We start from the raw sequence: 27,713 nt of genomic DNA on the forward strand, positions 1-27,713 counted from the left end.
CCACTTTAACGCCCACAAACCGCCCACAAACTTCAAAAAACCGTAAATATGAACGCGGATATCTCGGAAACTATCAAAGATAGAGTATTGGGATTTCAGATTTAGATTCCGTAGCCTTGTACGCAGCGCAGGTTTGTTATGCGAATATGCCACGCCCACTCTAACGCCCACAAACCGCCCAAGCCTGTGGCGCCCACAATTTTTATGCTAGATAACAAATTTTAACTGAAATGTATTGGTCTCGTCAATACCTATCGATTAATCCAAAAAAAAATGTGCCACGCCTACCCTAACGCCCACAATGCTTAAATCTGTCTTCCGCCGGTAGGTGGCGCACTTAAATCTCGCTTTGCTGCTTGCATATCTCCATTTCCCTTTGGTCCCTTTAGCTGAGTAACGGGTATCTGATAGTCGAGGTACTCGACTATAGCGTTCTTCCTTGTTTTATTTTATTTTTTCGTGTGTCAATCATACTCTATCGCCACCAGTTCGCCAAATGTTTTGCGTCCATATACCTACAATTTTAAAACGTTTTCATTTATTTTTCTCTACCAGCGGTAGAACCAGAGGCGGGCACACAATACGATGACATGTTGTATTTCACGTGTGTTATTAACTTGCACGGGCAGCTTGTTGTGGGTGTGTTGACCGCTGTTACATACTGTACCTGTACCGGCAGAGAGTGAGCATAGAAGTTGACTACTGCGAAATTAAACTTATCTTACAGGTATTGTTAAGCAATTTGTTTATTGTTAATTTTAATTATTCTCAAATTATAAAAATTAATTTTTCAGGCACCGATAAAAATACTTTAGAAAACATATAATCTTTGCAGTACTCTAGAAAATTATTTTTCTCGATCCAATTCTTATCGTGAGCACTCGCGTGAAAGTTTAAATAATGCATTCAAAAAGTTGCTAGAAATTGTTATAATTATTCAATATTTTATATAAAGTTACTTAAAATCTAGACATTTGTCATTTGCGGAAGTTTCATAACAACATAAAGGTCCAATGCTACCGACTGGATAATTCCATTTGTTGGACTCTGTCAGAGTGTTAGGGCTGAAGGTCGGTTGTCGAGATGGTTGTGGACGAAAAGCGTGCAAGTGTGACTTTAAAAATACTGGAAAGGCAACACGCTGCTGTATTTGCAAGTTAGAAGACACTTCTTTAGCAGCTAAAGACTTGGAAAGCGATTTATCGCCAACCAGTTTTGAGACTGTCTTTTTGGAAAGACATCGATCCTGCTGCATTTTATCATTTTTTCGACGAGTTATAATTTTTAAATGAGCATTAAATCCTTTCGCGTCCTGAAACGAATCATATTTCAAAAATATAAGTATATTGACTCACATTACAATAATTTAGTTTAATGTGTGGTCCATTAAAATGCGAAAAACTCTTGATTAAGATGGTCACGAAGGTTTTCTTAAGGCTTTTCGGTAACCCTCCGTACTTTGAATTTTTTATTATCGGAAACTGAGCCCAAAAAAACAGTTTTAAACAGGAAAGAACGCTATAATCGAGTCCCGACTATTAGAATATAATTTTTACATTTCATTAAGTTAACTTACAAATTTACATTTTAACTCTTTAACAGGCTTTGACGTCATTGGCGATGTTCATGCTAGTTGCGGGCGGTAAATCAATACTTATGTGGTAATAATAATGGTCAGATTTTAACAGTTTTCGGCGTGCTTATTGAGGTGGAGAAATAAAATAAATAAAATGTAATCTTTGAAACGGTAGGAACCGCATGTTTGTGTGGTGGTCAGAGTGGGCATGGAACTTTGCTAAAACAAAGTTGCGCTGCGCAAGAATCTCTTGAATCTGCATGCCTAATTCCAAAATTCTAGCTTATATAGTTTCCAAGATCACAGTGACGGACATGGCTAGTTCGACTCAACTAGTGATCCTGATAAAAAATTTTTATTTTCTTGACGTTTAAAAATGCCTCAATCATTCAGATTCTACTTGCGGTTATAAAGCACCGCCGAGACCCATGTCTACTGTAACGCCCACAACTCAAAGTTTGCGGCTCCCACATTTAAAAAAAATGTATTTCAGAGTTCATTTTGTTTGGTTTTATTTGCCAATATCTATCGACTTGCCAAAAGTTAACGACCCTCGAGTTCAAATCCCCGTTCCGGAAGTTTTCATTTTCTATAAAGTATGTACCTACGCCCACTCTAAAGCCCACAAACCGCCCACAGTTTTCATGGAAGAATAAAAATTTGAACAGAAATGTATTAGTTTCGTAAATACCTATTGATTGACGTACACAAAAAGTGGCCCTCTCCAACGCTCGCAAACGCCCATAAACTGTTCAAAAGACATGTAAAAAAACAGCTACAAAGTTTTTTTTTAAATAAATAAAATTCCCAGTAGGCCATTTAAAATTAAAATCACAAATGGCTTTTATTTATGGTCCCTGATTTAAAGAAAACTTCTCAAAAAAGTTTTTAAACTAAAAATGCTTGGACATTGGTACCTCAACAACATAGCATGCAAGATCTGTCTGTCCGTATCAACGCTGAGACCTCGGAAACAGTAAGAGCTAGAAAGTTGCGGACTCAAGGGCTCGCTGCGCAGCGCAAGTTTGCCGTAAGGCTCAAATTGTCTGTCCACATTTTTAATAATTTGCAAAAGTGTGATTTGATTATGAATACGACTCTACATGCCAAAAACTGTTCAAGTCTAACTTTACTTATAAGTTTTAAATTTATAAGCTATAAGAAAATTAAGAAGTCGACGCTAGGTGGAGTTGTGCCGTGAATCAGCTAGCATATGTGCATTTCCCTTGCACTCCCTGAGTGAACTGAGTAACTGAGTAACGCGTCGATTATGGCGTTCTGCTGTTTTTGAAGAATTTCCCCCTTTGACGTAGGACTGAACGCATAAAAAATGGAAAACGATAAGAGGATTATATATAGGATTATTTTATATGAATAAAAAATTTTTTTTTAAGCATATAACTATACCCGTTACTCGTAGAGTAAAAGGGTATACTAGATTCGTCGGAAAGTACAGGCAGAAGGAAGCGTTTCCGAGTCGATCTAGCCATGTCCGTCTGCCGTCCGTCCGGATGAACGCTGAGATCTCGGAAACTATAGGAGCTAGGCTATTAATATTTGGCATGCAGGTTCCTGAGCTTCTTAAGCACCACAAGTTTGCAGCGTGCCACGCCCACTCTAACGCCCACAAACCGCCCAAAACTGAGGCTTATACAGTTTTGATGCTAGAATAGCAATACCTCATATCTCATCAATACCTATCGATTGACCCAAAAAAAAAATTGCCACGTCCACTTTCACGTCCACAAACCGCCCACAAACCGCCCAAACCTGTGGCGCCCACAATTTTTATGCTAGATAACAAATTTTAGCTGAAATATATTATTCTCGTCAATACCTATCGATTGACCCAAAAAAAGTTTGCCGCGCCCACTCTAACGCCCACGAACCGCCCAAACCTGTGGCGCCCACAACTCTCATGCCAGAAAAAAAATTTTAACTGAAATGTATTAGTCTCGTCAATACCTATCGATTGACCCAAAAAAAAAGTTTGCCACGCCCACGCAAACGCCCACAACGCTTAAATCTGTCTACCGCCCACATAACCATGTATTGAGGTAGGCGCATTTCAGTCTTGCTTTGCAGCTTGCTTATCTCCATTTCCCGTTTGTGCCTTTAGCTGAGTAACGGGTATCTGATAGTCGAGGTACTCGACTATAGCGTTCTTCCTTATTATACCCGTTACTCGTAGAGTAAAAGGGTATACTAGATTCGTCGGAAAGTATGTAACAGGCAGAAGGAAGCGTTTCCGACCCCATAAAGTATATATATTCTTGATCAGGATCACTAGCCGAGTCGATCTAGCCATGTCCGTCTGTCCGTCTGTCCGTCTGTCCGTCTGTCCGTCTGTCCGTCTGTCCGTCTGTCCGTCTGTCCGTCTGTCCGTATGAACGCTGAGATCTCGGAAACTATAAGAGCTACAATACTGGGATTTGGCATGCAGATTCCTGAGATTCCTGCGCAGCGCAAGTTTATTTCAAAAGAGTGCCACGCCCACTCTAACGCCCACAAACCGCCCAAAACTGTGGCTCCTACAGTTTTGATGCTAGAACAAAAATTTTAACTGAAATGCATTGTTCTCATCAATACCTATCGATTGACCCCAAAAAAAGTTTGCCACGCCTGCTTTAACGCCCACAAACCGCCCACAAACTTCAAAAAATCGTAAATATGATCGCGGATATCTCGGAAAATATCAAAGATAGAGAAATGGGATTTCAGATTTAGATTCCGTAGGCTTGAGCGCAGCGCAAGTTTGTTATGCGAATATGCCACGCCCACTCTAACGCCCACAAACCGCCCAAATCTGTGGCGCCCACAATTTTTATGCTAGATAAAAAATGTTAACTGAAATGTATTGGTCTCGTCAATACCTATCGATTGATTTAAAAAAAACTTTGCCACGCCCACTCTAACGCCCACAACGCTTAAATCTGTCTACCGCCGGTAGGTGGCGCATTTGCTGCTTGCATATCTCCATTTTCCTTTGGTCCCTTTAGCTGAGTAACGGGTATCTGATAGTCGAGGTACTCGACTATAGCGTTCTTCCTTGTTTTTCTTCTGAAGTTTGGGGACATCTAACAAAGTCTGCAGATTTTTTAAGTTTACGCAGACCAAAAAAATATGTATTTGATATCAGTCAATTTCGCTCAGTTCTTTTTTGTTAGTTACATAAGTAGCTTTCTTACCTCCGAAATTGTTACTTCATTATCGCCTAACATGGTTTTTGAATTCGGAGGTGAACCAGACACTCGTATTTTTTCAGTTTGAAAAACTGATAGAGTGTGACTTGTATTTTCGATTGAGCATCTACTGGCATTAAACTCTAGTTGATCTTCAGCGTCTGTTGAAATGACATCTACATCGACGTCTGCTTCTACATCAATATTTGTACTTGTTGACGGAGAAATGCTGGTACTTTGGCTTTCAAACACAATGTCGGGTGGCGTACGAGGGGCGTCAACGTGTTGAACTATGAATTTACCTTCATCTTCCGTTGTCTCGATATCCACTACTTCGTCATCATCGTCGTTATCAATAACACTCCTGGGTACACTGTTGACTAAAACAGATTCAGTTGGCTTTTCTAAAAAATTGTTTTTTTTTTAAATAAAATTGCCGGGAAAAAAATATTTGACTTACTTTCAATATTAGATGCAACTTTCTCTAAAATTGGCGAAAAGGTCTCATGACCTACTATCTGGTGCGAGGAACCTGAAATACTGTTATGAGTTAAAACTGTTGTAGTTCTTGTAGATTGTGTTGGGTGAATATAATCAGCTCGTTTTGAGTCACTGGATCTCGTATATAGGGAGGTTGACACAATTGCTGTCGAAGCGACGACTGGTTTAAATGCAGAGCAGTTAAGAATCGAAGGAATGTTATAATCGGAGAGGCTTAACCCGCTGTTCGTAGCCGCAGATAGCTTACGGTTTTTGATAATGCCACATATAGATGAGTGTGACTCGTTTTTTATATTAAAAGAAGTATTATCCGAAAGTCGAACTGAATTTCCAGTCGGTATTGGAACATTCGTGTCGGGTCTAACCCATGCTCGGGAGCAGGACTCGAAGTCCAGGCTTTGTTCGCTTGGATCACCGCCACTGAGTTTCTTTGAATACTGATGCTGGTAGTGTTGATCCTTCTGCTGCCACATGTAGTCCACTACAAAGTTTCTGGAAATTGGCATTAGGGAAAGGTCCCGTTCATTCCGAAGCGAGTGCAAAGGTGACAGGACGGTAGAGCCATGCAAGTTGAAAGGAACACCGACAGTTGCGGCTGCTACCGCCGTTACGCCAACCACAGCGGCGGCTGTGGCTACAGTACTATAGTTGTACTGGCTATCAAGCTGTCGTTGAGGGAACTCCGGGGACTCCGAGTCCCCCTCGCCTTCCTTGGCGTCTCTCTCTAGACTCGTTGGGGATCCACAGGAACTGACGGCCGCCGATGGCGTTGGCGAGCCTATGTTTCGATTATTAATGCTGCTGCTTACAAGCCGCTTTCGTGTGCCGCCATTGAACATGGCTTTGACATCTTCCCACGCGTGGATTATCTTCTCGTCGTATGCATTCCCACTCAGTGTCATGTGCCGACGCCAGGAATTGAAGTTTGCCGCATCGGGCTGAACATACCTGTCATTGGTCGTTATGCGGTGTGAGTGAAAAATAAACTTATTTGGCGAAAAAAACATTCCACAATATGAGCACTTGATGCATTTGGCCCTGGACGAGTTGTAGCGAGAAGGTAAAAAGGATCCGCGACAGCCCCAAGCACATTTGTGCTGGACGTTGAAGGCGAAGTCGTCGGGTAGTCGTGGTGGTGTGTTGTCGCCCAGAAAACTCTTGCAGAGTCGCTCCGCTTCCCTTCGGGTTATCATTCCGCATCGGCGTGAACTCACTGGCATGGCGCCAGCTCTTCTTAATATTTCCAGCTGGACGGGTGTACATTGTACACAAGTAATGCCAAGCGCAACCCTTCTGTTGTGTATCTCGTTGTAACTGAACTGCTTCAGTAAAGTATTCGAGATTTGCGCCAAGCAGAGGCGCTCCTGGCCTTCGATGAACAGTGACACAATCGGCACTCCGTACAGCAAAACGGAGCTTACCTAAAAAATAAAACTTGCATTAGTACGAACTGAACAAGCTAAAACAAGAATCATTGATTCTAAAAAGGGCAATACGTTTTAAGCAATATCTCATGGTGATATAAAAACTTTGTATCCGTTTATATTTTTATAATAATTGTTAAATCTGAAATTTTGAAATTGCGACAAACATTCTTCGCAACTGCAATTAAATGTTTTCACTACCATAAAAATCACAAAAATTGAAAAAGCAAGAGAAAACTCTATAGTCGACGCCCTTGACTATCAGATACCCGTTACTCCACTAACAAAAAAGCGCCACCTATTGTTCATTGCTATAGGCTGTTTACGAGATTTCACTAACAAGCCATATATCGTGAAACCTGTCAAAACGGCTAGAGCTTTATAGGGTCAGAAACGCTTCCTTCTACCTGTTACATACTATCCGACGAATTTAGTATACCTTTTACTCTACGAGTACCGAGTATAATAACTCATAGTTGAGATATAGCTTTCCTTCTTTTATACCCGATACTCGTAAAGTAAAATGGATTTTTTATCCGTCTGAAAGTATGTGCCAGGTAGAAGGAATCATATCCGACTTTCCAAAGTAAATATATTCTTGATCGGAATTACTAGCCGAGTCGATCCAGCCTATGTCCGTCTGTCTGTCCGTCCGTATGGACGCTGAGATCTCTAAAAGTATAAAAGATAGAAAGTTGGGTTTCTTAAGCAGCGTAAGTGTGCTTCAGCGGAGTTCCTTTTGGAGCCCACAATTGAATTGTGAATTTCACATTTCAGTGTGAATTGACCGACGCTTATCTACACGAATCGCACCTACCGCTTTTTTATTCTCCCTAGAACTTTTGGTATTATTTTTGTTATTTTAAAATACCACAAAACGTTACTACGTGGACGATAGTTAAATGAGCAAAATTGAATCTAAAAAGTACAATTTTGCCTATTCATTAGAGCTGAAATAAAAATGGGATATAGTAAAAAATTGTATTTTTTTGCTGTTTGCTTGCTGTTCTAAGTGCTGTAAACGAATAGAAACAACAAAATCAATATTTTTGCATCATGATCAGTAAAAAAGAAGCGTATGAAAATACGCTACCTTACATGATACATTGCTGCTGCTGATTTAAAAGTCGATAAGAATTAACATTATTATTTTAAAACAAGGGAGAACGCTATAGTCGAGTACCTCGACTATCAGATACCCGTTACTCAGCTAAAGGGACCAAATGGGAAATGGAGATATGCAAGCAGTAAAACGAGATTAAAATGCGCCACCTACCCGCGATCTCAATATATGGTTATGTGGGCGGTAGACAGATTTAGGCGTTATGGGCGTTAGAGTGGGCGTGGCAAACTTTTTTTGGGGTCAATCGATAGGTATTGACGAGACTAATACATTTAAGTTAACATTTTTTTCTAGCATTAAAATTGTGGGCGCCACAGGCTTATGCGGTGGCGTGGCACTTTTTTTGGATTAATCGATAGGTATTAACAAGACTAATATATTTCAGTTAAAATTTTTATCTAGCATAAAAATTGTGGGCACCACAGATTTGGGCGGTTTGTGCGCGTTAACAAACTTGCAAACTTGGCATCTTCGCGTAACAAACTTGCACTGCTTACAGGGCTACGGAATCTAAATCTGAAATCCCAATTCTCTATCGTTTATAGTTTCTGAGATATCCGAGTTCATACTTACGATTACGGGCGTGGCAAACTTTTTTTGGGGTCAATCGATAGGTATTGACGAGACTAATACATTTAAGTTAAAATTTTTATTCTAGCATCAAAACTGTAGGAACCACAGTTTTGGGCGGCTCGTGGGCGTTAAAGTGGGCGTGGCACATTGCTGAAACAAACTTGCGCTGCGTAAGAAGCTCAGGAATCTACATGCCAAATCTCAATAGCCTAGCTCTTACAGTTTCCGAGATCTCAGCGTTCATCCGGACAGACGGACATGGCTAGATCGACTCGGCTAGTGATCCTGATCAAGAATATATATACTTTATGGGGCTTGTAAACTTCGGCTTGCCGAATTTAACTTGCTTTCTTGTTTTACCCTTTTTTTCCGATTATTCCTATGGGATCTATAAGTTATAGTTGTCCGATCCGGCTGGTTCCGACTTATATACTACCTGCAAAAGAAAGAAGACTCTTGGGAAAGTTTCAGCCCGATAGCTTTAAAACTGAGAGACTAGTTTGCGTAGAAACGGACGGACAGACGGACATGGCTAGATCGACTCGTTTAGTGATGCTGATCAAGAATATATATACTTCATGGGGTCGGAAACGTCTCCTTCACTGCGATGCAAACTTCTCACTGAAATCATAATACCCTCTGCAAGGGTACAAAAACATTTTTTTATAATGTAATTGCAAAAACCCTGAACTAAAAGCATTTGTAAAAGACATTTGAATTGCATAGTAGAGTTTTTTAGGTAATATGTTTTTCTTTTTTAACGTCGTTATGTGTTATGAGCGTTCAGCAAAACCAACTTGATCACAGATTACTGATGGATCAGTAAACAGTTATCATGTTGTTCTGCTGAGCGCGGCGATTTACAAGATTCGTTTCTCACCAAAATATTTTGAAGTAGTATATAAAGTGTCTGATTGAACGGCAAACACACACTATTAATTGCTGACAGGTGTATACCTATTTTGAAGTTAATTCCAAAAGCTTCGATCACTAAAATCAGCAAGTTAAAGTTACAAACTTAAACTTATAAACTTAAAAGTTATAAAGTTAAAATGCTAAAGTGACCATGCCTTCTTGTCCAAACCAATCACAGTAATTGCCATATATATTTCCTCTTTCTAAGCCTCTAATGAATGCTTTAATGAATGAGCCGAACAATGTCGTGGAGTAATTGCATGAGTAACGGTTATTTGATAGTGAGCCACTCGAATAAAGCGTTTTCTCTTGTTCTTTATTAAAAGACGACAAGGTTTTTATAATTGAACATAATTTATTTTTTAACCAAAAAGAACTTAAATCGTGTATCAATATTTCGTAAAATAAACAAATAAAAGTCCAAGCACGTACCAAATGATTCCTCAAGGGATAGATTTGTTGTACTTCAATTTGTTTTGCACCCTAACAATTTTTCAAACTTGCTTTACCCCGCCATCACTTCTTTCTCCGACTTATTTTTACGGGAAAATTCAAACCTGAAGCCATCGTTCTTGCAAAATAGTAAACAAAAGTAAAACAGAGTGATTGTCTCAAAACATGGCAAGGCTCCGCTTTACGCACAGTGCAATAAGTGCTGCCGTTTCTATATTTTTATACCCGTTTAATCGTAGAGTAACATACTAGGAAAGAATGTAACAGGTACCTATAAACAAATTGTGCAAATTGGGCCCATTCATTAAATAACTATGACAAAATATTGTAATTGCTGCTTACATATCTCCATCTCCCTTCCGCTCCAGTTAGCTGATTAACGGGTATCTGATAGTCTGATAGTCTAGTGCCCCAGACTATAGCGCTCTTCCTAGTTTGATTTGGTTTATAAAGTTAAAGTCGTGGGGCTCTATATAGTGTATAGTCATATAAATATATTTATATAATCGTATTTGATAACATCGTTGGTTCTTATTACCCTTGCAATTTTGCAAAAACAGTGAAATTGAGCACCGGCATAACAGACTTGTGCATTAGTAATATTTTAATACATACGTGATTTGACCTCTGAGACGATGTGTTGTTTTCCATTCCTTTAAAGGGAGCCACCGACACAGAAGTAATTTGAAGACTTTCAGCTAAAGCCATTTAAAAAACTGCTGAAAATATGAAATGTTTTTGTTAGGTAAGTGATAAGTTGTACTTATAAGGATCGGATCATTCATTGACTTAGAGCTCAAAAAACCCAATTTCGGTTGGTTGGTTAAAAAGACTTGGCACCTTGACAGTTAAAAAAGGATTATCTGGCTGACTTTAATGTTTAAAAAAACATTCGAATTGAACTTCTGAAATGACGATAAAAACTGTAAGCCCTGTTCCAGTTTTCACTTCCAAAATGTACCGAAATGTCCAATTGACCAAAATGTTCGAATGTACCGATCTTTATACCCTTGCATAGGGTTTCAGTCAGAAGTTTGCAACGCAGTGAAGGAGAAGTTTCGATCAAGCCGTGTATCGAGATGAAACCATACCAAAAGTCTTATATCTATTGCAGGTATATAAGTCGGAACGACGGTTAACTTTATCCTATAGCTCCCATAGTATTGAAAAAAAAAAATTTTTTTTTTAATTTTAAAAAAATATTACTTTGGTGTTTTTTGATGTATTAACTGCCATAGGAGCGATCGGATAAATAATGTCAAAATAATGCAAGGACCGTTATATTTCGTTTTCGGTCATGATATACGGTAGTAAATTGAAATGGAACAGTGTCTTCAAATTGCTGTAATTAGTTAGGCATAGCACTTGACTATAGCGTTTCTTGTTTTAATTTGTCAATACCGACCGACGTGTTAAAAATTAATTAAGTCGTACAATTAGTTAATAAGTATAATTGGTTAGCTGAGTAAAATTGGTATAATAGTATTTTACCCAATGATTCTATTTTTTTGAAATCCCTTTAACTATGGCAAATATATATGTACATATATCCGAACTTCTTTGTTGTTCGTGTCCACAATTCCCATCTCTGAAATTGTTATTTATATATAAATGGACAATAAATTAAAATAACATTGAAAATACAAATTGTTCCACCAGTCCTCTAATTCTGTGAGCTCTCATTATTGTCACTATTTCTAAAGCCCGCTGACATTATTAAAGTCATAAAAAGTGGAGTTAGCCGAATATAATATTATTAACCTTTACTACAAATTTATTCCATATAAATTGCAATCAAACCTTTGCTCATTCCTAAGGCGAAAACTCCCTTATTCAATTATAGAACGCGTGTGAATAGCATAATTGAAAAGGAGCCTGCCCCTAGAGACCATTTCGTTAGAGATAATAAGGTTAGCAAAAAAGTTATAAAGTACAGATTGTTAAGCTTAATGCCTTTGTTACAACATGCCCACGCTTAAATTGCAAACGGAAAGCGAAACAAATGATTACGGTATTCCTGAACTTAAGGGGGAGCTGAGGGTTGAACGAATTACAAACCAGTGAGGTAAATAATGACAAAATTATGTTAGTATTTAGAAAAACGGCAGATTGTTAACAATCTGGCAGATGTACTCAGACATTCGGTCTGCCCGAGGTTAACGAATTATGTGCAGGGTTGTTTTTGAATGCAAGCTTCAAACTTCATTTTTAAGGTGGGTATCATCCATGTACCATGTTAACACATTTATATGCATACGGACAAGTATATCTGATCATAATTAATTATTATTTATTGATACATAAACAATATGATATTTTTGATGGTACACAATTTTCCAGACTTTATAATAACTCAGTACCCGTCAATCTGATAACAAATATAATATTAAACAAGATAAAACGCTATAGTCGTTTGCCTATAGGCGCTAGGGACGCTATATCTATTCCCATCCCTAGCCTATAGCGCCAACTAGTATATAGCGCCCCTAGCGGTCTTCCATCTGCCTTGACAAGCGGAATAAAATAACATTTATTATACCCGTTACTCGTAGAGTAAAAGGGTATACTAGATTCGTCGGAAAGTATGTAACAGGCAGAAGGAAGCGTTTCCGACCCCATAAAGTATATATATTCTTGATCAGGATCACTAGCCGAGTCGATCTAGCCATGTCCGTCTGTCCGTCTGTCCGTCTGTCCGTATGAACGCTGAGATCTTGGAAACTATAAGAGCTACAATACTGGGATTAGGCATGCAGATTCCTGAGATTCCTGCGCAGCGCAAGTTTGTTTCAAAAGAGTGCCACGCCTACTCTAACGCCCACAAACCGCCCAAAACTGTGGCTCCTACAGTTTTGATGCTAGAACAAAAATTTTAACTGAAATGTATTGTTCTCATCAATACCTACCGACTGACCTAAAAAAAAGTTTGCCACGCCCACTTTAACGCCCACAAACCGCCCACAAACTTCAAAAAATCGTAAATATGAACGCGGATATCTCGGAAAATATCAAAGATAGAGAAACGAGATTTCAGATTTAGATTCCGTAGGCTTGAGCGCAGCGCAAGTTAATTACGCGAATATGCCACGCCCACTCCAACGCCCACAAACCGCCCAAGTCTGTGGCGCCCACAATTTTCATGGTAGATAAAAAATTTAAACTGAAATGTATTGGTCTCGTCAATACCTATCGATTGATTAAAAAAAAAGTTTGCCACGCCCACTCTAACGCCCACAAACCGCCCAAGCCTGTGGCGCCCACAATTTTCGTGCTAGATAAAAAATTTTAACTTAAATGTATTGGTCTCGTCAATACCTATCGATTGATTTAAAAAAAACTTTGCCACGCCCCTTCTAACGCCCACAACGCTTAAATCTGTCTACCGCCGGTAGGTGGCGCATTTGCTGCTTGCATATCTCCATTTTCCTTTGGTCCCTTTAGCTGAGTAACGGGTATCTGATAGTCGAGGTACTCGACTATAGCGTTCTTCCTTGTTTTAAATTTTTATCTTTGAAAAGCGATCAATTTGGGCGGTTTGTGGGCATTAGAGTGAGCGTGTCAACATTTTTTAAGTAAATCTATAGGTATTGACGAGAACAATACGAATCACTTACATTTTTTTTCTATCAATTAATCTGAAGGAGCCACAGTTTTGGTTTGGTTTACTCTACGAGTAACGGGTATTTAAAAAACTCTGGATATCTCATTCTTTTCTTTATGGACCAGACGATAGTTTGTGAAACAATTGTCACTTTTTTGCACCACGTGCAATTATATCAATACTACTCACAAAAAACTATGATAAAATAAATATTTAATGGTTAAAGCTGCCCCAACACATAAGAAATACTAAAAAATTGTATAAAACTATATTAGTTGTTGAGTTTTTAATTCACTTTTACTTTTTGTGGGCTTTCTATTATTTATACTTGTAATACTTATTTACGTCGAAGTTATTGATAGACACTTATCAAAATTAGTTACACTTACTGTTCTGCTTTCCTGTCCGCGCTGCGAATCGAACGTGCCGTAATCATTGGAGTCGAGCACTCTAACCATTAGGTTGTCGAAGAATTACTTTCGTAGGAGAACATCAGTAGACTTAAAAACACTCCAGCTTAATAAGCAGGACTCGAACACACGATCCAGATATTATGAGGAAGAGACTCTACCTACTCTAATGCTAGTAAAAAAGGAAATCTACAATTTAGAATTGCATTTAAAAACAATAAATTACATTAAGAACAAGGAAGTACGCTATAATGCCTCGACTATCAGATATTAAGCTAAAGGGAGCAAAAGGGTATAGAGACAGCAAAGTGGCAGACATATTTAAGCGTTTTTGGCGTTAGAGTGGGCTTAGCAATTTAAAAAAAAAATTTTTATTCTAGCTTGAAAACTGTGGGTGCCACAGTTGTGAGCGGTTTATGGGCGTAAGAGTACACTCAGGGAAAAGACCGTGCTAAAAATAAGTACAAACAGCCTTGATGTAAGAAAAATTGCATGCTTAACATTCAAGAACGTTCGTGCTAAAAAAAATTCTCATATTGAGAACTTTTTGGAATTTTAGTGTCTGCCAACTCTTATAATTCCCAACTGATTATTCTGAAAGTACTCGGTATATAAGGCGCATAAATTAGACAGTGTTAATGGCCGTGAGCGGCAAGTCGTAAGTAAACTTAAAATATTAATATTATTTATATATATCTCGTTTATTTCGTTTCAATTTCCAATACTTATTTCTTTTACTAGCATAAAATAAAAACTCATTTTAATTTCATATTTATATATTGATTTAAGAATTATTCGCCCTTAAATCATGCCTGCAACTTTCTTACTTTATTATTAAATCGTTCTTGTTTTTAGTCCAAATATGACTTGATTTAAGAATTATTCATACTTGATTGAAGACCGAAAGGTTCTTATATCTAGTATTTTCGGTCTTGAAAATTCGTGCTCGAAAGTAGTATTTTGTTCTCGCGTTCTGTACTTTCCATGATTGGCGAAGTTTTGACACCGAAAATACTAGGTTCAAGCACGAAATACTTAATTTTTTTTCTGAGTGCAGAAGTGGCAAACTTTTTTTAGGTCAATTGATAGGTGTTGACGAAACCAATATATTGCAGTAAATATTTTTTAGCACTAAAACTGTAGACCCCAGTTTGTGGAGGTGTGTGGACGTGGCGCATTATCTTGGCAAACTTGCGCTGCGCACAGAGCTAGAGAATCTTAACTGAAATCCCAACGGTCTATCTTTGATAGTTTCCGAGATATCAGCGTTCATATGGACGATTTTTTTAAGTTAGTGGGCGCTAGCATTAACATTTAAGTTAAGCATTTAACATTTTTTTCAGTACAGAGAAAATAAAATATTAAAACTGGTAATCAACCGGGTATATTTGCATATCACTTTTGGCCCCTTATACCATAAGCCATATCATTTTGATATTTTCAAACATATCAAATTGATATTTTTTTGAACATACCAGTTTTAGACAAAACTATGCTATTTTTAATACCAGTATGGTATTTTTCAGTATTAAACTGATATGCTTTCATATCAAACTGACATTTTTATACCCGTTACTCGTAGAGTAAAAGGGTATACTAGATTCGTCGGAAAGTATGTAACAGGCAGAAGGAAGCGTTTCCGACCCCATAAAGTATATATATTCTTGATCAGGATCACTAGCCGAGTCGATCTAGCCATGTCCGTCTGTCCGTCTGTCCGTCTGTCCGTCTGTCCGTCTGTCTGTCCGTCCGGATGAACGCTGAGATCTTGGAAACTATAAGAGCTAGGCTATTGAGATTAGGCGTGCAGATTCCTGAGCTTCTTACGCAGCGCAAGTTTGTTTCAGCAGAGTGCCACGCCCACTCTAACGCCCACAAACCGCCCAAAACTGTGGCTCCTACAGTTTTCATGCTAGAATACAAATTTTAACTGAAATGTATTGTTCTCATCAATACCTATCGATTGACCCAAAAAAAAGTTTGCCACGCCCACTTGAACGCCCACAAACCGCCCACAAACTTCAAAAAATCGTAAATATGATCGCGGATATCTCGGAAAATAACAAAGATAGAGAAATGGGATTTCAGATTTAGATTCCGTAGGCTTGAGCGCAGCGCAAGTTTGTCACTCGAATATGCCACGCCCACTCTAACGCCCACAAACCGCCCAAGCCTGTGGCGCCCACAATTTTCATGCAAGATAAAAAATTTTAACTGGAATGTATTGGTCTTGTCAATACCTATCGATTGATCCAAGAAAAACTTTGCCACGCCCACTCTAACGCCCGCAACGCTTAAATCTGTCTACCGCCGGTAGGTGGCGCATTTCAATCTCGCTCTGCTGCTTGCATATCTCCATTTTCCTTTGGTCCCTTTAGCTGAGTAACGGGTATCTGATAATCGAGGTACTCGACTATAGCGTTCTTCCTTGTTTCATATCGAACTGATATTTTTTCATATCAAACTGATATTCTTTTATATTAGATTGATGTTCGTAATATTAATATTAACCAGTTTTAATTTTACCTTATTGCTTCTTTTATAAATTATTTATTTTCAATATATTTCGGGTCCATAACAAAGATATATTGAGGACTTAGCAATGTATTGCCGATCATTCTGAACTCGGACCACTCATGTAGGTTTACAACATCGCCAGGGAGTGCTTCTCCTGTCTTTGATATACTTATGTCTCCCAGCAAAGTGGTGAGATCAAAGCCATTTGTGCAAAGTGTGTTGTCCAGCCACCGAAAAGCACGTTGCCGTGTCCAAGAAGTAAATGAATTCGAATTAGAAAAACATCAAGTAAATACAATTGGATTTGAGATACTAACCATTGGGAAAATCAAGTAAACAGCGCAAAATGTCCCACTTTTATATAAAAACTTTTCGTCGAATGTCAATGTGACCGCGGCAGATCAGTCAAAAACAAGAAAGAACGGTAAAGTCGAGTACCTCGACTATTAGGTACCCGTTACTCAGCTAAAGGGACCAATAGGAAATGGAGATATGCAAGCAGCAAAGCGAGATTGAAATGTGCCACCTACCCGCGATCTCAATATATTATGTGGGCGGTAAACAGATTTAAGCGTCATGGGCGTTAGAGTGGGCGTGTCAAACTTTTTTTGAAAAACGTTGATTTTTTCTGGGTGTAGATATTGAGCATATGGGCTTTTGAGGGAGTTGGGCGTGGTACCCTGCTGAAATTAACATGCGCTCTCCCAGAACCTGTAGATTCTGCGTCGGAAACGCTTGCTTCTAACTGTTTCTGACGAATCTAGTACACCCTTTAACTCTACCAGTATCGGGTGTAAATATCGGCGCCAGACACACAGATTTAGGGTTAGGTGCGTTTGTGGGCGTTAGAGTAACCCTCCAATGAAAAAACTTGCGCTGCCAGGAAGCCCAAGAATCGGCAGCCTAATCACAACATAATAGCTATTATTGTTTCCGAGATCTCAGCGTTCATACGGACGGACAGACAGACGGACAGACGGACATGACTAGATCGACTCGGCTAGTGAACCTTATCAATCATATATATACTTCATAGGGTCGGAAACGCATCCTCCTACCTGTTACATACTTTCCTACGAATCTAATATACCCTTTTTTTCTATAAGCTTAAATCGGACCATTCAGTAAAAAGTTATAAGTTAGTGTGCCATATCGTAAACAGTCGTTTTTCTGCATGCATATATTCCGGGTATCTAATAGTCGATTAATTCGTAAGGAAGATAAGTAAATCTGGAAACCTTAACAATTAAAGTAGCAAAGCGCATTTGCAACGTGAATTCAATTATCCCTAATTAATTTGAGTGGTTTGTTTACAGAGGGAGTGCCTCAAACTTTCACTTCAATTGCTTGTCCAGGTTTCATATTTCAAGTGGGAAGAGTACACTCGTCATACAGTCATCCAATTGTATATGTGCGGCGGCCTATTAAAATCGAAAACGATTACGTTTCGAATGTCCTGATGTCCCAGGGGTTGATTTCAGAAGCATATGCCTTTTGACGAGCACGGATACAAATGCAGATACTGGGGTAGATAAAAAATGGACTAAAATACCCACTGATGAGTTGGCAATAATTCGCTTGAGTGGTTACTGTCAACAGGCAAATAATAGGTGTTCTATTTGGGGGCGGGCAAACTTTATTACACAGCTTGTCGCTGCTGGTGCTGGTCCCAGTGATGGCCTTTTGTTTACACGTATAACATCATGCATATTTAATTGGGTTAAATTGCTTGACGATTAACATTTGGAAATGAAATGTGCGGATAATTGAGTTTACCTTGTCTAATTATTTTGGCTTTTGAGGCAAAAAGCTCGTAGCTATGGAAACAATAACGGTACTGAAAAATTAAGCCTCTCTCCACTTTAATTCAGTTCCCGCTTAGGGCGTGAGCTCGCACACAAGACACTAGTGTTTATACCCGTTACTCGTAGAGTAAAAGGGTGTACTAGATTCGTTGGAAAGTATGTGACAGGTACGTTCTTGATCAGGATCAATAGCCGAGTCGATCTAAACATGTGCGTCTGTCCGCCTGTCTGTCCGTCCGTATGAACACTGAGATCTCGGAAACTATAAAAACTAGAGGCTTGGGATTTGGCATGTAGGTTCTTGAGCTTCTTGCGCAGCGCGAGTTAACGCCCATCACGGTAAAAACCGTCTAGCACTAAATGAGATTTTCTTTAAATTATCAATTTCCAACTACATGCCGAAAATTGTTTAATTTGAGCAGTTTATTAAACAGTTATAAGCAAATAAAGTGTGCATAGGATCTTTGCTACTTGTATATCTCCATCTCCCTTGCGATCCCTAAGGGAGCTGAGTAACGGGTATGTGATAATCGATGGCATCGACTATAGCGTTCTCTCTTGTGTTTTCCTACACTCATTTTTCATGAGTTGGTAATTTAAAAAAACATTTTGCCAAATATTTATGTCACTAATGTGTCAAACATGGAGGAACGTTAAAGTTGAGAAAGCCGACTACCAGACACCCGTTACTCTGTAAACATCAAGTTTAAGTAAATACACTTTCTAAAATAATCTTATTCATAAAATAATAATAACAATATACACCTATCCCTCGCCTTGCGTCGTTTCGTTTTGCGTTTTTTCGAAGTTGCGTCGCTTCTTAATTAGGACAAATTTTTATTGTGCGTCGTTAGATTTTCGATGTTGCGTTGTTATACCCGTTACTCGTAGAGTAAAAGGGTATACTAGATTTGTCGGAAAGTATGTAAGAGGCAGAAGGAAGCGTTCCGACCCCATAAAGTATATATATTCTTGATCAGGATCACTAGCCGAGTCGATGTGGCCATGTCCGTCTGTCCGTCTGTCTGTCCGTCCGGATGAACGCTGAGATCTCGGAAACTATAAGAGCTAGGCTATTGAGATTAGGCGTGCAGATTCCTGAGCTTCTTACGCAGCGCATGTTTGTTTCAGCAGAGTGCCACGCCCACTCTAACGCCCACAAGCCGCCCACATCTGTGGATCCTACAGTTTTCATGCTAGAATACAAATTTTAACTAACCTATAGATTGACCCAAAAAAAAGTTTCCACGCGCACTTGAACGCCCACAAGCCGCCCACAAACTTCAAAAAATCGTAAGTATGAACGCGGATATCTCGGAAAATATCAAAAATAGAGAAATGGGATTTCAGATTTAGATTCCGTAGGCTTGAGCGCAGCGCAAGTTTGTTACGCAAATATGCCACGCCCACTCTAACGCCCACAAACCGACCAAGATTGTGGCGCCCACAATTGTCATGCTAGATACAAAATTTTAATTGAAATGTATTTGTCTTGTCAATACCTATTAATTGATCTAAAAAAACTTTGCCACTCCCACTCTAACGCCCACAAACCGCCCAAGACTGTGCCGTCCACAATTGTCATGCTAGATACAAAATTTTAATTGAAATGTATAAGTCTTGTCAATACCTATCGATTGAATGCACTATGCACTGCTGGTAAAATTACCAAAAAAAAAAAAACTATCAGCTTGGAGACAAAATTAGATATTCTGAAACGATTTAATAAAGGCGAAAGAGCTGTGGAGATAGCAAAGGGTGTTGGCCTGGCTCCAACAACTGCACATTGCAAATTGCTAATGAAGAAGATGACTCTGACAGTTCAATAGAAATCTCAAAAGAACAAAATTTTACCTCCCAACAAATTTCCAAAGCGATGTGTTTGATTGACGAAGTTATGGATATTTTATTAAAAAACGATCCCGACAGCGAAAGGAGTTTTAAATTGTCCCAGGCGGTAGCTGCTTTAAAAAAAAAATGTTCAGCAAACATTGCACCAATTTTTTTAAGAAAGCCGGCCTACGACAACAGACTTTTAAGACTCGTCAGAGAGTGTCTAATTTTAATTTTATTTTTCATAATTGAGTATGTAATTGAAGAATTTATTTTGTTTTAAATGAATTAGTTTCTTTTTGTTTTTATATGTATAATATGTAATAAAATGAAATGATATTTTGTTTTTTTTTAATGATCACTTTGCTCAATTTTCTTTTTAAAAAGTATTATTTTTGTAACCCTGGAACCCATCTTCAAACTTTACATGGTTTGCTATAGAAAATCCTAATTAACTTTGCGTCGTATCTTTTTGGAACGTATCCCCGACGCACAGCGATGGAGAGGTGTACTGACTCACACAAAAAAATTACATGAATGAATGTTTAACGATCGCGTTGGCTTTAAAGCGCCAGTATTAAATTTGAACCGCACAGGTTGCGGAGGATTGGTTGGGTCAAGAACAATAGCAATAGTCTATCTTTCGAACATGGCGCTATAAAGGTTTTAGAGTTATGGGCGCTTGTGATCGTTACAGTGGGAGAGGCATCCTGCTAAGATAATGAAATGATGTCTCGATACTAGCAAGTGATACACTGATCGAAAGAAATCGCAATAACTTAGAGGATTGCATACCAAACTAAATACACCAGTTACGCGTCGGACGACACCTCACTTGTTAAAATTCTATGCTCCGTTCAAAAGTTAAGCCCAAAACAAGATTTTGGGGGACTTTTTAAAATAAATACATTCTTATGTGTGCCAATCAATGCTCAACAAACTTGTTGAGTTCTGCGCTCTATGCAGCCTGCAGATAAACGTTAAGAAAACTAAGATTATGACAGTAAGAGATGGCTTAGGTCGTAGGTCCCATACAAGCAAATGGATCCTAAACGGAATGGAACTTGAAGAAGTCACGAAGTTTATGTACCTGGGTGTTACTTTAGCCTGCCACTTGAAGTTTTCAACTCATGTCCAGGAAAAACCAAGAGACGCAAGAACGCAACAATACATTGAGAGGATTCTTTTCAAAACGCCATATTCTTCCTAGTACCAAATCTATACTCTTCGGAGCGACAGTAAAATCTGTCTAAGTACTATACTTTAAAAATTATGCCCAAGGGTATACTAGATCCGTCGGAAAGTGTGTAACAGGCAGAAGTAAGCGTTTCCGACCCCATAAAGTATATATATTCTTGATCAGGATCACTAGCCGAGTCGATTTAGCCATGTCCGTCTGTCTCTCTGTCCGGATGAACGCTGAGATCTCGGAAACTTTAAGAGCTAGGCTATTGGGATTTGGAATGTTGATTCCTGAGCTTCTTGCGCAGCGCAAGTTTGATTCAGCAGAGTGCCACGCCCACTCTAACGCCCACAAGCCGCCCAAAACTGTGGTTCATATAGAATAAAAATTTTAACTGAAATGTATTGCTCTTATCAATAGCTATCGGCACAATCTTGCGCTGCGTAAGAAGCTCAGGAATCTGCATGCCAAATCTCAATACCCTAGTTCTTATAGTTTCCGAGATCTCAGCGTTCATCCGGACAGAGAGACAGACGGACAGACGGACATGGCTAGATCGACTCGGCTAGTGATCCTGATCAAGAATATATATACTTTATGGGGTCGGAAACGCTTCCTTCTGCCCGTTACATACTTTCCGACGAATCTAGTACACCCTTTTACTCTACGAGTAACGGGTATAAATATCCACAACAGATTCTTGAGCTGCTCTTAGTTGGCTGACTGAATGGTGTGCAAAACGCGCATCATTGCTATGGACTATGTTTGTTTACAATTGGCATAAGAACCACTTACCGATGTCATTTTTAAAATTTTTTCGTTTTCACATTCCATTGGTGCACTTTTACACTTTTTATACGTCTTTTAACTTAAGACGTTAATCGACTCAAAAGCCTTTAGTTATAATTGTAGCGAATCAGGACTTAAAGTCGAAATAAATATTTTTTTTCAACATATTTTAACAAATTTTATTTAATCAATTACTCTAAATTTAGGCTTGGATTAGTTCACGTATTTTGTTTACCCACTTAATTTTGTTTTTAGGTGTAGGCCTAAAACGCGTTTCAATGCATTGACATTCACTGGCACTCAAAGGTAAAATTATATTTGTTTCTTTAAAGGTTTCCCTCCATTTGTATTGCATTACTTATATCTGGCTTGTACCTGTATTGAATATATCGAATTTACAACGTATTGTTCTGATATAAGAAAGTTTCCACTCAATTTTCACTAAAAACTTGTAACACATGTGCGTTTTTTCTCTGAGCACTAGAACATCGCATCACATAAAAGGTACGAAAACTGAATAAGAAACACCGTTTTCGTTGATATTGACAAGCTTAAAGAGAATGTAGGATTGAGGAACAAAAACGATGTAGACCTGTGAAATCGGGAAAAAAATACACTTAGTCGAATTTCAGCCAATAAGAGACCGAAAACAAAGGAAACACAACAGGAAAAGGAGAATATATATATATGTAGTACAAACAAACCAATAAGATAGTACTCTCCCAATTCCAGGGGGCGTTTCCAAAGCACGCGCCTGCGCTCTTTGTATAAAAAGTTTATCAATTTCACCCTGCGCTGGGATATGTATGTGGTACAAATTACAATATTTGAACTGTTGAATGTTGTTTTAATTAAATTAACTTTGCCAACCAAATTGAGTTGTGATAATTAAATTTTACGTGACATGTCAGAACATATAATTGTAAGGCAAAAATGGTCGTACAAGATACAACTGACTTTTCGTATAACTTTTAGAAATAATTATCCCAAAGCCCCAGCACAAAAAATCTAGACAAAATCGCAGAAAAAAGTCGTTGGTCAAAATGTGCTGGAAAAGTAACTGTATATAACGTCACTATGGGCGGTAGTACTCGTAGTGACGAAGCTCACCGGCTTTCTTTAAGCCTATACTAACTTCAAATTTTAATTTAATTATTTTTTAATTTTAAAGTCAAATTTTATGAACGTTTTTTTTTATTCCTGAAGCCTTAGGAAAACAATTATATAGTAGTCGCTCGTGGCATCGAAGTACTCAATTGTAAGCAAATTCAGCCATGGCGGCATAACTTATGGATTCATAAACTGGGTAGTTTAACTGGAACTTGCGCTTGATAATAAGTCAGTCAGTTATATAATTTAGAAAGTACCTCACCAATTTATTCGTAAAAGAATGTGTAAAGTTATAAACTTCTTTATGCTTTCATTTCGAGTCGAATGACATTTGATGGTAAAAACAAGAATGAAACGTTTTTGACCTCACAATGCATCAATCAAAACCCCTATCGACGAATAAGATAAGAAGGTATCTATAAGGCTATTTAGAGACTTTTTATACCCGTTACTCGTAGAGTAAAAGGGTATACTAGATTCGTCGGAAAGTATGTAACAGGCAGAAGGAAGCGTTTCCGACCCCATAAAGTATATATATTCTTGGTCAGGATCACTAGCCGAGTCGATCTAGCCATGTCCGTCTGTCCGTCTGTCCGTCTGTCCGTCTGTCCGTCTGTCCGTCTGTCCGTCTGTCCGTCTGTCCGTCTGTCCGTCTGTCTGTCCGGATGAACGCTGAGATCTTGGAAACTATGAGAGCTAGGCTATTGAGATTTGGCGAGCAGATTCCTGAGCTTCTTACGCAGCGCAAGTTTGTTTCAGTAGAGTGCCACGCCCACTCTAACGCCCACAAACCGCCCAAAACTGTGGCTTCTACAGTTTTGATGCTAGAGTAAAAATTTAAACTGAAATGAATTGTTCTCATCAATACCTATCGATTGACCCAAAAAAAAGTTTGCCACGCCCACTCTAACGCCCACAAACCGCCCACAAACTTCAAAAAATCGTAAATATGAACGCGGATATCTCGGAAACTATCAAAGATAGAGTATTGGGATTTCAGATTTAGATTCCGTAGCCTTGTGCGCAGCGCAAGTTTGTTACGCAAATATGCCACGCCCACTCTAACGCCCACAAACCGCCCAAGCCTGTGGCGCCCACAATTTGTATGCTAGATTAAAAATTTTAACTGAAATGTATTGGTCTCGTCAATGCCTATCGATTGATCCAAAAAAAAATTTGCCACGCCTACCCTAACGCCCACAATGCTTAAATCTGTCTTCCGCCGGTAGGTGGCGCATTTAAATCTCGCTTTGCTGCTTGCATATCTCCATTTCCCTTTGGTCCCTTTAGCTGAGTAACGGGTATCTGATAGTCGAGGTACTCGACTATAGCGTTCTTCCTTGTTAATTTTGTTTTGACCACAAGAGTCCCAAACTACTACCCCTTTAAAAGTCTTAGTATCAACACAATCAAATTTCGATCAGTTTACCACTTGTTTTAATTGGACTATCGTGGCAGATTTTCGAGATTGCGGCTATATAGTAGCGCCCACCCCGGTGCGATTTCGTCACTACGTGGACTGCCATCTTGAATGAAAGACGTTGAAAGTTAAAGAGTTCAAAATCAATACAACTTTAATGTTGTTCTTGTTATACTCTCATTATTTCTCCTATACTTCCGATGGAGAAGGATGATGTACCAAGTCAATTTTTATACCCGTTACTCGTGGAGCATTGTATTCGTTGGAAAGTATGTAACAGGTAAAAGGAAGCGTTTTCGACCGCATACGGTATATATATTCTTGATCAGGATCAATATCCGAGTCGTTTTAGCCATGACGTCTGTCCATCTGACCGTGAAATTACGGGCGTAAGAACTTTAGCTATTTATACCTGTTTTCCCGCTAAACGTGCGGGTTTTTCCAAAAGTGGTAAAGCTAAAGATTTTTATATTCAGGTGTCTAACACCGTCTAAAATTTCAAGGACATTAAAACAACGTTTTGGGAGAAGTACACAAACTAAAAAACATTACAATTTTAATTTTCACCGTTCTTGCTCCCATACCAATTTAAGTTTTTGCAATACCTTTCGATTGGTGTATCACTCGTTACGGTACAGCAGATTTTCAATTCTGCCGCCATATCCCCTCCGCTAGTAGTCCCTCAAATAAAAAAAACACTTAAAAAGGTCTTGGAAATTTTCTTTGGGAAAAGAAACTGTTGACAAAAGAAGTAATTAATAAATTTTTTGGGGGAATCGGAAACTTAAAAACATATCTCACAATACAAAAAAAACAAGGAAGAACGCTATAGACAAGTACCTCGACTATCAGATACCCGTTACTCACCTTAAGGGACTAAAGGGAAATGGAGATATGCAAGCAGCAAAGCGATATTGAAATGCGCCACCTATCAGCGGTAGACAGATTTAAGCGTTATGGGCGTTAGAGTGGGCGTGGCAATTTTTTTTTCGGGTCAATCGATAGGTTTTGACGAGACCAATAAAGTTCAGTTAAAATTTTGTATCTAGCATGAAAATTGTGGGCGCCACAGGTTTGGGCGGTTTGTGGGCGTTAGAGTGGGCGTGGCATATTTGCGTGACAAACTTGCGCTGCGCACAAAGCTACGGAATCTAAATCTGAGATCCCAATTCTCTATCCTTGATAGTTTCCGAGATATCCACGTTCATATTTACGATTTTTTAAAGTTTGTGGGCGGTTTGTGGGCGTAAAAGTAGACGTGGCAACCTTTTTTTTTATCATTCGATAGGTATTGATGAGTACAATACATTTCAGTTAAAATTATTATTCTAGCATCAAAACTGTAGGAGCCACAGTTTTGGGCGGTTTGTGGGCGTTAGAGTGGGCGTGGCACTCTACTGAAACAAACTTGCGCTGCGTAAGAAGCTCAGGAATCTTCACGCCAAATCTCAATAGCCTAGCTCTCATAGTTTCCGAGATCTCAGCGTTCATCCGGACAGACGGACATGGCTAGATCGACTCGGCTAGTGATCCTGATCAAGAATATATATACTTTATGGGGTCGGAAACGCTTCCTTCTGCCTGTTACATACTTTCCGACGAATCTAGTATACCCTTTTACTCTACGAGTAACGGGTATAACCAGGACTTATGTACATACATTTTACAAATATTTATTTATTTATTTTAACTACAGTGGTGTTCGATGCCCTTTAGCAAAGTGTAGATGCTCGTCACCTTCCGGGGATCAGGTTCCCTGGCCCTGCTGGACAATCTGGCTCACCAGCCATTGATGGCTACGAGAGCCGCTTAGATGCAGAGCAGAATCACAAATGAGCTTTGGAGGAGGCTGTACAACTGCCACTACAACAAGTCTGCGGAAATGATCCTCTGGGGATCCACTGGCTTCCGCCGCTGCTGCGGAGATCTGCTGGAATCCGGAGACGATGGCCGGTCTACAACTTGTATCTGAAGTTCTTGTCCCCGCTTAAGGAGCGCGAAGGGTGAGTTAATAGTTATTATTTTAATCATTTAAATTTGAAAATAATTAAAGACCTTTTTCTAGACTACATTTGCGAGTGCTGCTTTCGTCCGTGACCCTCGGGGCATTATACGCATGAGGACTTGCTTTTGCAGCCCGAGGAGAGTATCAAGCTGGTATTTCGATTTCTACGGTTTGCCTTTAAGGAGACCCAAGACCAGCTCTCGAGGAGTGCATCCGCGCAGTGCATCCTTGGGTGGGGACCTTCGTTGGAGGTATTTCAACCAGCCCGCCCACGAGTGGATGTGCAAAATGAAGGTTGCCGATATAAAGGCTGTGCAGGGGCCATGGACTTGTGGGGCTATCGCGCAGTCCAGGACTTTGGCCACTTTTCTCCGGAGTCTTTGAACCAATCATGGGATAGCTTAGCCATTGTGGTCCAATTTAGCAATGTATAGACTTATTAATATGTAGTTAAATCGATTCAAGAGAACAAGCATTTTAATAAATATTTAAAACTTTCAAAATGAAAACTTTTGCTTTTGTTTTTTTTTTTCACTTTTTTTCTTCTATTTTTTATGTTATTCATTCTCGTTCTTCTCTGTTCCTACACTTTTATCAAGCTCAAAAATGCAATATTTTTGAATCAAGGCGCCATGTGTTCTTCCTCTTCATGAAGATGAGTCATATTTTTCCTAATCTGGTAACACCATCCTCGTCTTTCTCTTTGACAACCATTCTGCATAGCAACAACCCCTCACAACTTTCTTCACAACCCCTTTCCCCTTTAGATTAGACAGCATTTTTTCGGTCTGGCAACGCTTGATTCTTTTAATTTGCCAGTGGCAACGCTTGATTCTTTTAATTTCTGAGAAATTTAAAAAAGTGAGTCTTGTCGGGTGTGTGTATCGGCTTTGTTGTTGGAGACTTTTAGCAAGGACTTCATCCAATTTAGAAAATTATTTTATTTTTATATTTATTATTTAGTAAAAATAATAAATATACGCTTCGTTACGTTGTTTGTAACGCTGATTAACCGCTGATTGACACCGCTACGTATATTTCCTATTTTATTTTTATTTCCATCTCGAGCTTAAACATCCCAGTTTCAAAATCTCTGGTCTGTCTTTTTCACGATATAAATATATATTTTTATTCCAAAAATATCGGTATATTGATATTTTGATATATTTTCACATCCCTAAGAGGAGGGATTATTATCTCCCTCTTTACGGCGCTGTCTCCGTTTGCTTACGCTTGTCACTTACGTAACAGCTGCGCACTAACAAGCGATAACTATCAAATGAAAAAATATCG

General features: G+C 39.0%; 1 protein-coding gene and 1 long non-coding RNA gene across 6 annotated transcripts in view; one reads left to right on the top strand and one right to left on the bottom strand.

The window, feature by feature from the left end:
- Nucleotides 1–816: 816 nt before the first annotated feature.
- Nucleotides 817–27,713, bottom strand: part of LOC119563427 — a 67,391-nt gene continuing 40,494 nt past the window's right edge. Inside the window, exons 1-8 of one of the 5 annotated variants that reach the window (XM_037876854.1) lie at nt 17,832–17,946; nt 16,806–17,766; nt 16,285–16,740; nt 13,738–13,930; nt 10,363–10,463; nt 5,219–6,680; nt 4,765–5,162; nt 817–1,312 (exon numbers count right to left, since the gene is read on the bottom strand). In XM_037876854.1, the coding sequence (XP_037732782.1) occupies nt 956–1,312; nt 4,765–5,162; nt 5,219–6,680; nt 10,363–10,455 (2,310 nt within the window). In that variant the 5' untranslated portion in view covers nt 10,456–10,463; nt 13,738–13,930; nt 16,285–16,740; nt 16,806–17,766; nt 17,832–17,946 and the 3' untranslated portion in view covers nt 817–955. The other 4 variants (XM_037851342.1, XM_037876940.1, XM_037851424.1 and 1 more) reach the window with 4 other exon arrangements.
- LOC119546143 lies at nt 18,115–26,761 on the top strand. Its single transcript, XR_005219168.1, has 3 exons — nt 18,115–18,247; nt 26,112–26,418; nt 26,481–26,761. It is a non-coding gene; the product is annotated as an uncharacterized LOC119546143 (long non-coding RNA).

Source organism: Drosophila subpulchrella, chromosome 4, assembly GCF_014743375.2.
Source record: "Drosophila subpulchrella strain 33 F10 #4 breed RU33 chromosome 4, RU_Dsub_v1.1 Primary Assembly, whole genome shotgun sequence".
NCBI classification, from domain to species: Eukaryota; Metazoa; Arthropoda; class Insecta; order Diptera; family Drosophilidae; genus Drosophila; species Drosophila subpulchrella.